The sequence below is a fragment of the Panthera leo genome, chromosome D3 (genome assembly GCF_018350215.1).
Source record: "Panthera leo isolate Ple1 chromosome D3, P.leo_Ple1_pat1.1, whole genome shotgun sequence".
Classification (NCBI taxonomy): Eukaryota; Metazoa; Chordata; class Mammalia; order Carnivora; family Felidae; genus Panthera; species Panthera leo.
The window spans coordinates 32,622,732-32,634,621 of NC_056690.1; the positions used below are offsets into that span (position 1 = coordinate 32,622,732).

The window sequence follows — 11,890 nt, forward strand, 5'->3', positions numbered from 1 at the left end:
CTTCACAAATGATTTTTATCATGCTGAGGAAGTTTCCTTCCATTCCAAGTTTGTTGAGTATTTTTATCATGTGTTGTTGGTATTAGGCTAAATCATTTTTCTGTATTAATTAAGACAATCACGTGGGTTCTTTTGATTCATTCCATTAACGTGGGTGGTGTATTACCTGGTGTATTTTTATGCATTGAACTATCCGTGCATTTATGGGACAAATCCCAGTTGGTCATGATGTACAATACTTTTAGTATGCTGCTAGAGTCAGCTTACTATTTGGTTGGGAGTTTTGCGTCCGTATTCAGAAGGGATTTAATACATAGTATTCTTGTGATGCCCATGTCTGGCTTGGTATCAGGGTAGTGTTGGCCTCAGAATAAGTAAGGAAGTGTTACCTCCTTTTCTAATGTTTGGAACAATTTGAGAAGGATTGGGGTTAATTCTTTTTTAAATGTTTGAGTAGACTTCACCAGTGGAGTCTTCTGGTCGTGGGCTCTTCTTTGTTGGGAGATTTTTGATTCCTTACTCAATCTCTTTACCTGTTAGAAGTCTGTTCAGATTTTCTTTCTCTTTCTCTCTTCCTCCCTCCCTCACATTCTTCCTTTTTAATCAGTTTTGTTAGTTTGTGTCTTTCTAGATATTTGTCCATCTCATCTAGATTATCTTATTTGTTAATGTAAAATTATCATACTATTCTTTTGTAATGCTTTGTATTTCTGTAACATCTGTAGTAATGTCCCTACTTTGATTCCATTTCTAATATTTGTATTTTGAATCCTGTCTCTTTTTTTATTGGTCAGTCTGTTGATTAATTTTGTTGATCTTTGAATGAATGAAACAACTTTTGGCTTTGTTAATTTTGTCTATTTTTCTTTCTTGATTTATTTATTCTCTAATCTTTATCATTTCTTTCCTTATGCAAGCTTGTTTGTTTCTTAGACCCTTAAGATGTAAAGTCAGGTTATTGATTTGAATTCTTTCTTCTTCCTTCTTTCTTAATATAGGTCTTTACAACTATGAATTTCCCTCTGAGCACTGCATTTCATAAATTTTTGTATATTGTGTTTTCATTTTCATTAATTTCAAGGTATTTTATTATTCTACTGATAATTTCTTCTTTGACTCATAATTTCTCCTGGTTGTTAGCAGTGTGTTTTTAAAATTTCACATATTTGTGAATGTTTTCAGCTTTCCTTCTGCCAGTGGTTTCTTTCCTTTGTGATTAGAAAAGATGCTTTTATGATTTCAGTCTTTTTAAATGTGTTGAGAGTTGTTTTGAGGTCTAACATGGAGAATGTTCTTTGTGCATTTAAGAAAAAGCAGACTGTTGGGTAGAATGTTCTATATTATTAGTTGGTTTGTTTAATTGGAGTATAGTGTTGTTCAGGTTCTTTCTTTCCTTACTGACCTCTCTAGTTCTACCCATTATTGAAGTCTCCAACTATTATTATAGAACTATTTCTATTTTTAATTCATATATTTAGGTGCATTTATATTTATAATATATTTTCTTGATTTATTGGCCCTTTTATCAATATATGATGTCTCTCTTTGTCTTTTGTGACAGTTTTTGTCTGAAAGTCTATTTTGTCTGATATTAATAAAACCACCCAATCTCTCCTTTGATTACTATTTGCATGGAATATCTTTTTTCATGCTTTCACTTTCAACTTATACATGTCTTTGGATCTTATTTGAGTCTTGTAGACAGCACAAAATTAGATCATGTTTTCTTTGTCCACTCTGTTGATTTCTTCAGTTGGAGAATTGATTCCTTTTATACTACAGATAATTAGTGATAAGGAAGAAATTATTTGTCTTTTGACATTTATTTTCTTTATATTTTAAATCTCATTTGTCCTATAATTTCTTCATTGCCACCTTCTTTTGTGATTATTTTTTTCCTATATACCATTTTGATTCTCTTCTCATTTTTTTCTGTATTTTTTCTTTTTTTCTTGGTAGTTCCCTAGAGATTATAATTGATATCTTACCTTTATAGCAATCAAGTTTGAGGTAATACCAGCTTAGTTTTAATAATGTATAAAAACCCTTCTCCTTTATAGCTCATTCCCCCCCCTTATGTTGTTATTGTCATAAATTATGTCTAATTTATACATTTTGTGTCTATTGACATAGATTTATGATTGTTGTTTTATATTTGTCTTTAAATTTTTTTTAATGTTTATTTATTTTTGAGAGAGAGAGACACACACAGAGTGTGAGCAGGGCAGGGTCAGAAAGAGAGGGAGACACAGAATCCAAAGCAGGCTCCAGGCTCTGAGCTGTCAGCACAGAGCCCAACACAGGGCTCAAACCCACAAACTGTGAGATCATGACCTGAGCCAAAGTCAGATGCTTAACCAACTGAACCACTCAAGTGCCCCATTTTCTTTATCCATTCATCTGTCAGTGGACACTTAGGTTGTTTCCATGTCTTGGTATTATAAACAATGCTGCAGTAAACACGGAGTATAGCTACCTTTTCAAGTTAGTGTTTCATTTCCTTCAGATAAATACCCAGAAATGGAATTTCTAGATCATATGATATTTCTATTTTTAATTTTTTTGAGGAACCTCCACACTGTTTTCCATAGTGTCTGCACCAATTTATATTCCCACCAACAGTACATAAGTGTTCCCTTTTCTCCACATTTTTACCAACAGTTATGTCTTATCTTTTTGATAATAGCCATTCTGACAAATATGAGGTGATAATATAGATTTACCATTTTTTAGTATTATATAAAAAGCTGTGGGGCGCCTGGGTGGCGCAGTCGGTTAAGCGTCCGACTTCAGCCAGGTCACGATCTCGCAGTCCGTGAGTTCGAGCCCCGCGTCAGGCTCTGGGCTGATGGCTCGGAGCCTGGAGCCTGTTTCCGATTCTGTGTCTCCCTCTCTCTCTGCCCCTCCCCCGTTCATGCTATGTCTCTCTCTGTCCCAAAAATAAAAAAATTAAAAAACGTTGAAAAAAAAAAAAATTAAAAAAAAAAAAAAAAGCTGTATTAATTTCCTCAGTGTAAATTCTAGCCATGGAATTATTGGATCAGTGAATATACACATCTTTAAGGCCTTTGGTGAATACTGTCAACTTGTCTAAAACCCTCATAAACCTCTTTGTGATTAGAAATTTGGAGATATATTTGAAATCCTAATGATGAAATTGTAGCTTCTCATGTTTCTGAGGAAAACTATCTTACCCTTTCTTTCAAGTATGTGTGTTAGAGGTGCAGGGAGTATGTGGCAGGCCACATGTTTTATGAAACTCTAGTAATACTATGTAACTGTTAATAAATAACATAAACTGGATTTCTGCTGCTTTAAATAAATATTGATACACAAATATAATTGATTTATAAGAATATTTTGCATTTCCAAAACACTGCTGAAGATGAGGCTGTAGTGGGTGACAACAGAAACAATTTTTAGTACGATTTAGTATAATTTTTTAAGTTTATTTACTGTATTTATTTTGAAAGAGAGGGAATGCAAACGCACATGGTGGGAGGAAGGGCAGAGAGAAAGGGAGACAGAGAATTCCAAGCAGGCTCCGCATACTGTCAGCACAGAGCCCAATATGGGGGTCAACCGCACAAACGATGAGATCATGACCTGAGCTGAAATCAAGAGTCGACACCTAACTGGCTGAGCGACCTAGGTGCTGCTAGTCTTTCTTACTGATTTCTAACTGCTCTTTATATATAGGGGGATTTGCATCAGTGTTGAAGATACTTGTTTTTCTTTTTTTTATTTTATTTTAATGTTTATTTTTTTTAGAGAGAGAGAGAGAGAGACAGAGCACAAGCAAGGGAGTGCAAGAGAGGGAGGGAGACACAGAATCTGAAGCAGGCTCCAGGCTGTGAGCTGTCAGCACAGACCCCTTTGTGGGGCTCAAACCCATAAATCACGAGATCATGACCTGAGCTGAGGTCAGATGCTTAACTGACTGAGCCACCCAGGCGCCCCAATACTTTTTTACAATGTTTTTCTTTAATAAAAGGAAATGTTTTTGAAATTTGGTTAGGCAAACATACCTGCTAAAAGGCCAATATCCAAAACATATGAGGAACTCATACAACTCAATAGCAATAAAATAAATAATATAAATAAATAAAAAAATTTTAAGTGCAAAGGACCTAAATAAACATTTTTCTGAAGAAGATGTATAAATTGCTAACAGGTTTATGAAAAGTTACTCAAAATCACTAGTCATCGGGGAAATGAAAGTCAAAACCATGGTGATATGTCACTTCATTCATACCTGTTAGGATAGCTGTTATTAAAAAAGCAAAACATACCAAGTGTTGGTGAGGATATGGAGAAAAGGGAACTTTATGCACTGGTGGTAGAATGTAAATTGGTAAAGCCATATGGAAAAAAGTATGGCAGTTCCTGAAAGAATTAAAAATAGAACTACCACATGGCACAAAACAGACACTCAGATCAGTGGAACAGAATAGAGAACCCAGAAATGGACCCATAAACATATGGCCAACTAATCTTTGACAAAGCAGGGAAGAATATCCAGTGGAATAAAGACTGTCTCTTCAGCAAGTGGTGCTGGGAAAATTGGACAGCAACATGCAGAAGAATGAACCTGGACCACTTTCTTATACCATACACAAAAATAAACTCAAAATGGACGAAAGACCTAAATGTAAGACAGGAAGCCATCAAAATCTTCGAGTAGAAAGCAGGCAAAAATCTCTTTGACCTTGGCCGCAGCAACTTCTTACTCAACACGTCTCCAGAGGCAAGGGAAACAAAAGCAAAAATGAACTATTGGGACCTCATCAAAATTAAAAGCTTCTGCACAACGAAGGAAACAATCAGCAAACCTAAAAGGCAACCGACAGAATGGGAGACGATATTTGCAAATGACATCAGATAAAGGGTTAGTATCCAAAATCTATAAAGAACTTATCAAACTCAACACCCAAAAAAACAAATAATCCAGTGAAGAAATGGGCAAAAGACATGAATAGACACTTCTCCAAAGAAGACATCCAGATAGATGGCAACCGACACATGAAAAAATGTTCATCACTCATCATCAGGGAAATACGAATTAAAAACCACAATGAGATACCACCTCATACTAGTCAGAATGGCTAACACTAACAACTCAGGCAACAACAGGTGTTGGCTAGGATGCAGAGAAAGAGAGGATCTCTTTTGCACCGCTGGTGGGAATGCAAACTCTTGCAGCCACTCTAGAAAGCAGTGTGGAGCTTCCTCAAAAAATTAAAAATAGAACTGCCCTATGATTCAGCAATTGCACTACTAGGTATTTATCCAAGATATAAATACCACGGTATTTAGTCCGAATGGCTAACACTAACAACTCAGGCAACAACAGGTGTTGGCTAGGATGCAGAGAAAGAGAGGATCTCTTTTGCACTGCTGGTGGGAATGCAAACTCTTGCAGCCACTCTAGAAAGCAGTGTGGAGCTTCCTCAAAAAATTAAAAATAGAACTACCCTATGACTCAGCAATTGCACTACTAGGTATGCTGTTTCGAAGGGACACATGCATGCCAATGTTTATAGCAGCACTGTCAACAATAGCCAAAGTATGGAAAGAGCCCAAATGTCCATTTATGGATGAACGGATAAAGAAGATGTGGTACAGATATACAATGGAGTAGTACTCGGCAATCAAAAAGAATGATATCTTGCCATTTGCAACTACGTGGATGGAGGTATGCCAAGTGAAATTAGTCAGAGAAAGACAAATATATCAAAGACATCAGGCTCTGTGCTGACTTCACTCATATAAGGACTTTAAGATACAGAATAAATGAACAAAGGGAAGGGAAGCAAAAGTAATATAAAAGCAGGGAGGGGGACAAAACAGACTCTCAAATATAGAAAACAGACAGAGGGTTACTGGAGGGGTTGTGGGAGAGCGGGGATGGGCTAAATGGATAAGGGGCATTAAGGAATCTACTGAAATCATTGTTGCACTATATGCTAACTAACTTGGATGTAAATTAAATAAATAAACAAACAAACAAATATAGTACAAAAAAAATAGAACTACCACATCACCAGCAATCTCACTTCTGCATATATTTCCAAAGGAAATCAAATCAGGATCTCAAGATATCTGCACTCCCATGTTTATTGCAGCATTATTCATAATAGCCAAGTTATGGAAACAGCCTAAATGTCTGTCAACAGATGAATGGATAGCGTATGCATATACAATGGAATAGTAATTCAGTCGCAATACAGAAGGAAATCCTGCCATTTGCAAAAACATTGATGACCTTGGAGGACAGTATGCTAGGTGAAATAACCTGGGCACAGAAAGACAAATACTGTATATGATCTCATTTGTACGGTGAAGCTGAGAGTAGAACAGTAGGTTGCCAGGGCTCAGTGATGGGGGAACTGGAGAGATGTTGGTTAAATGTTGGTCATAGGTCATATGTTTCAGTCATTAGATGAGTAAGTTCTGGGGACTCAGCACGGTGGCTATCATTACTAATACTCTATTGTGTGCTGAAATATGCTGAGACTACGCATCTTACATGTTCTCATCACACAGAAAATCAGTAACTATGGGAGGTGGTGGATGTGTTAATTAGCTTGGTTGTGGTCATCAGTCACAATGTATACACACATATCAGATAATCACACTGTTTACTTTAGATATGTATAATTTTTACTTGTCCGTTCAACCTCCAAGCTGAGGGGAAAAAGCAGTTTGGTTGGGGGCCCAAAATTAATCCATAAACTATAGATTGGCTTTGTACATTTTTAGTTGGAATCTTACGTCATTGTTAGTGGTTCTGTTTTGCTTAAGACAGAAATAGAAAATAATGTTTTTTCAAAGACCAAGTTATTTAAGCTTTTTGTTTGTTGAGGGCTCTGTGAGCTTCGTAATGACAGGTAGTTTTATGTGTTTTTTATGATAATTATCAGTGATGCCTCTGTTTGCCATTCAATGTATCTGGGTATAAATGATACATTTTTTGAACTTGTAGATTGTGGGTAGGAAGTGAAGAGAAATGGATAGATGTTTCTACTTCATGGTAGCCATTGTTTTCCTTTCCGTGTCTTTCTCTGTCTGGTTGAATCTGTGCAAATTGCTTAAGTAAGTATATGCTGAGTCCCTATGCGAGGAGCTGGGCAGATGGAGGTTCCAGTATGATTAAGTTCATGTGGGGAGCTTTCAAGTTTTCATTCTAAAAGACTAAAATTTGGGGTGCCAATGTGGCTAACTTAAACATCCAACTTCAGCTCAGGTCATGATCTCACAGTTTGCAAGTTTGAGCCCTGTGTGGGCTCTAGGCTGACAGCTTGGAGCCTGGAGCCTGCTTCAGATTCTGTGTTTCCCTCTCTCTGCCCCTTCCCTGCCCATACTCTGTCTGTCTCTCTCAAAAATAAAATAAAAATAAACATTAAAAAAATAAATAAAAGACTAAAAGTATGAATAGTTCCTTATTTTATAGAAATGTACCTGGTAAATGAGTAGAAATTCAACTACTCATACTTAATCTTCAAAAACTCGATATTAAAAATTTTTATTCTAATGAGTAGATGCCAGTTTCTAATTTCTTTAAGAAATATTTTTGGGTTTTTTTTGTTGTTGTTGTTTTTTTTAATTTTTTTTAATGTTTTATTTATTTTTGAGAGAGAGAGAGACAGAGCATGAGCGGGGGAGGGTCAGAGAGAGAGGGAGACACAGAATCCGAAGCAGGCTCCAGGCTCTGAGCCGTCAGCACAGAGCCCGACGTGGGGCTCGAACTCACAGACCGCGAGATCATGACCTGAGCCGAAGTCGGACGCTCAACCGACTGAGCCACCCAGGTGCCCCATTAAGAAATATTTTTGTACAGGCACCTGGGTGGCTTAGTCAGTTAAGCATCTGACTTCGGCTCAGGTCATGATCTCACGGTTGTGGGTTCTAGCCGTATCAGGCTCTGTGCTGACAACTCAGAACCCGAAGCCTGCTTCATACTGTCTCCTTCGCTTTCTGCCCCTCCCCCGCTTGTGCTCTGCCTCTCTCTCTAAAAAATAAAAAAAAAATTTTTTTGTAAAGAGCAAACAGAGTTTTCAGACCTGGTCCATCTTACATGAGGCACTGTGCTGAGATGTTTTTAATTTAATCCTCAGGTATAGGGGCGCCTAGGGGGCTCAGTCAGGTAAGTACCCAACTCTTGATTTTAGCTCAGGTCATGATCTCACAGTTTGTGAGTTTGAGCCCCAAGTCGGGCTCTGTGCTGACAGCTCAGAGCCTGGAGCCTGCCTCAGATTCTGTATTTCCCTCTCTCTCTGCCCCTCCCCCACTCTCACTCGTTCGCTCGCTCTCAAAAAGTAACATTAAGCATTTTTTTTAATAAAAATAATTTTAAAAATATTTAATCCTTAGGTTTAAACTATACAACCATACCACAGTAATCCACTGTTTTCAGTACATTTGTAGTGATGTTGGGAATTGGTGGCTTAGCCATATTGGATATCATCCAGAATATTAAGTTATAGAAGTGTAAAACATCTCAGTTGGCTTTTTTCAGAATGTTTGAGTAAAATGCTTTAATTCTAACAAATAGCTTCAAATAACTCACCTTTTAAAAATGAAGATGTAGAGGGATGGCTGGGTGGCTCAGTTGGTTAAGCATCTAACTTGGACTCAGGTCATGATCTCACACTCCTGGGTTCAAGCCCCATGTTGGGCTCTGTGCTGACAACTGAGAGCCTGGAGCCTTGCTTCAGATTCTGTCTCTCCCTCTCTCTCTGCCCCTCCCCCACTCGCACTCTGTCTCTCTCTCTCTTAAAAATAAATAAAAATAATTTAAAAAAATTTTAATGAAGATATAGAAACAACACCTTTTATTTAGAAGTTCTTTGTTTAAGGCATCGTGGCTCAAAAATGAGATCAAGTTGTAGAAGTGTCTTATTTACTTGTGGCTCTACTATTTGTGTTCATCCAGGAATCATTTATCATTGCAGCTCAGACAACTTGTTTCAGTATGTGTTCTGTAGGTGTAGGGGTATAATTTCACTGAGCCAGCTGCAGAATGGTATTAGCACAAAGTTGCTTTTTCTCCTCATGGTAAGGATTTTCACTGACTCACATCCATAAAGTTCTGCGATCTACCTCATGAGCACTGACACACACTTTGTAATTGGGATCCAGGATACAGTTTCTGACTAGTGAGGAAACTGTGCACTTTTTTAGGGAATGGAATTCACAACCCTGGCCTTATTTAAACCATTCCCTAAGCCCTGCTGTTGTGATGGAAAGTATACATTAAAGTAAAAGCATATGAAAAATGGCTAGAAAGATATGTATTACCCTGTTCAGGAGTATAATTGAAAGTTAATAGGAAAGTCTCATTAGGTTGTTCTATACAATAAGGATTTAAAAAAATGTCTTATGTAACATGAAATCCATAGATGGGGGTTGTGCCACATTAGGCCTCTAGCTCTGCTGCTACAGGACATGCCCTCCTTGAACCAAGTACTAGCAGTCTCAAGCTTGACTTGGTTCAAGCAGCTTTTACTCCTAAATCTTTCCATGGGCCATCCTGGCCTCATTCAGGACTAGGAGGTATGGCCCAGGGAAGGAGAGAGTGGATGCTATGTGGGCCACAACAGGCTTGTCATCCTCCCTGAACTCAGGTAGAAGGGTTGCATTTGGGGATCCAACCGTGCTTGGGAGTGGCAGTTCAGGTCCTTTTTTTAAAAAATATATTTAACATTATTTTTCAGTGGACACAAAATAACAACATTGACCAAAAAAAAAAAAAAAAAAATCACAACTCATAATATACAGCTGCAGTGAGGAAAAACCAACTAATTAATGACTTGTGAGCAATTAAAATAGTATTTATAAAGTTGGTGAGTACACAAGAAAACTGTCCATGCCTAAAATGTTGTAGTCTTACAAAAATACTTGAAAAAGGTCTGACCAAATTTTACAGTAATTCTAAAATTTAAGTGACATTTCCAGTAACAAGTTGTGAAGCATCAAAATGAAAAAACGAACCATTGATGCAAGGGGAATAACGAAATTATCTTTTTCTTCTCTCGAACAAAATTGATATTATAAAGTTGCTAGAATATTATGGTGTAATCAAACAGTAGGTCTCCAAAGTAGAGGGGAAAAGTGTTATAGAGATTTTTCAAGCAGTGCATTAGTAAAAAGCATGCTAACTTTTTGGATTATTGAGAAGTTTAAGATGTTTCTCATTTTTTAAATTTATAATTTGTTAACATACCTTTTTCATCCATCTTTCATGAGGAGCATGACAGAAAAATGCCTAGCATATTCTATTTTTTTCATATAAGACTGGGAAAAAATATGACAAAATGGTCACAACTGTACCTTTTGGGTGGTCATAATGTGAGTTTAGATCATTTTTTGTAGGTTTATTAAATTGCTTTAAAAAATTATTTTGTAACACATTGACATAAAAAAAAAGTGAAAATTAGGGGTACCTGAGTGGCTCAGTTGGCTAAGCATCCAGCTTCTGCTCAGGTCAAGATCTAACAGTCCATGAGTTCAAGTCCCACATCAGGCTCTCTGCTGTCAGGGCAGAGCCCTCTTCAGACACCGCCCCACCCCCACCCCCCCCCACCCCCCCGCTCCTCCCTGGCTTGCACTCACTTGCTCACTCTCTCTCTCTCTCTCAAAAATAAACATTTAAAAAAGAAAAAGGACATTAGAGCAGGAGTCTGAAACAGGTGAGGGCTCTACCAGAACTCTTAAACTTACTAATTGTGTGAATGTAGCAGATGCCCTCCTTGACGTGAGTTTTATCTACAGAATGTGAATCAGGTCACCAGTCTCTTTTCTGTTACCTGGGTTTGTACAAGGATGAAAATAATACGTAAAAGGCTTTATAGTTTATAAAATAGTTAATAACCATAGTATTATTTATTCCATTCACATTTATAATTTTAGAAACTTTTTGTTGGAAGGGATGAATCTAATATATATTTTCCCAAAGTGGTAGAACCAATGATTCATTTGATGAACTTTTATTTTCGTCAATTCTACATAGTTATTTTTGCTCTAGATCACTCAGCCATTTACTCTGCATTTTATTGATTTGAAATGCATCCTTGGTAGAGCCAGAATACACTTCAGTGATATTATGACATATGTTGAGATAACCGCTGTACCCAGAAATTTATAATGATAATCCCATAGTCACATGAATCTTATACTTTATGTCTCCTTTCAGGTGAATGGTGATATTCCCCCTCGGTTAAAAAAAAGTGCTCATGAAATCATCCTGGACTTCATCAGATCAAGACCCCCTTTAAATCCGGTATGTAATCTGAGGCATTCCCCTTGGCTGGAACAAGGTAGCAACATGCTCTTGTCTAGAATGTGATCTCTGGAACTCAGCTCTCAAAGTAGTTTTTACACCAAACTTTTATTCTCAAAATGGTGAAGCCTAACTGTAAGTTACATTCTTCAGTCACAGAAAAATACTTAACAGTTATGCAGTACAAGGTTGTCTTAGGATATTTTAACTCAAAATGACCTGAGTCATGGTGCAGTTTAGTAGCTACATGTCCCTGAGCAAATTAATCAGCCTCCGTGAGCCCTTATTACAGCCCTTACAGTAGAAAGAAGGTAATAATAATCTAAGAAGGTTGTGATGACTTACTCAAAATGTTACTTTTAGGGGCACGTGGGTGGCTCAGTCGGTTAAGCATCCAGCTCTTCATTTTGGCTCAGTTCATAATCTTACAGTTCATGAGATCGAGCCCTAGTTGGGCTCTGCACTGTCAGCACGGAGCCTGCTTGGGATTCTCTCTCCCTCCCTCCCTCCCTCTCTGTCCCTCCCCAGCTTGCACTCGTGCATGCCCCCCCTCAAAAATAAATAAATGAACATTTAAGAATGTTACTTTTAAAAACAATAATAGTAATA

At 37.4% G+C, this 11,890-nt stretch overlaps 1 protein-coding gene across 7 annotated transcripts in view; it reads left to right on the top strand.

Moving 5' to 3' along the window:
* SPIRE1 (spire type actin nucleation factor 1) overlaps positions 1 to 11,890 on the top strand; it is a 198,820-nt gene that overhangs the window by 137,949 nt on the left and 48,981 nt on the right. For all 7 annotated transcript variants that reach the window (XM_042909576.1, XM_042909577.1, XM_042909578.1 and 4 more), the window contains one exon: positions 11,195 to 11,281. In XM_042909576.1, the coding sequence (XP_042765510.1) occupies positions 11,195 to 11,281 (87 nt within the window). The remainder of the gene's footprint in view (positions 1 to 11,194; positions 11,282 to 11,890) is intronic.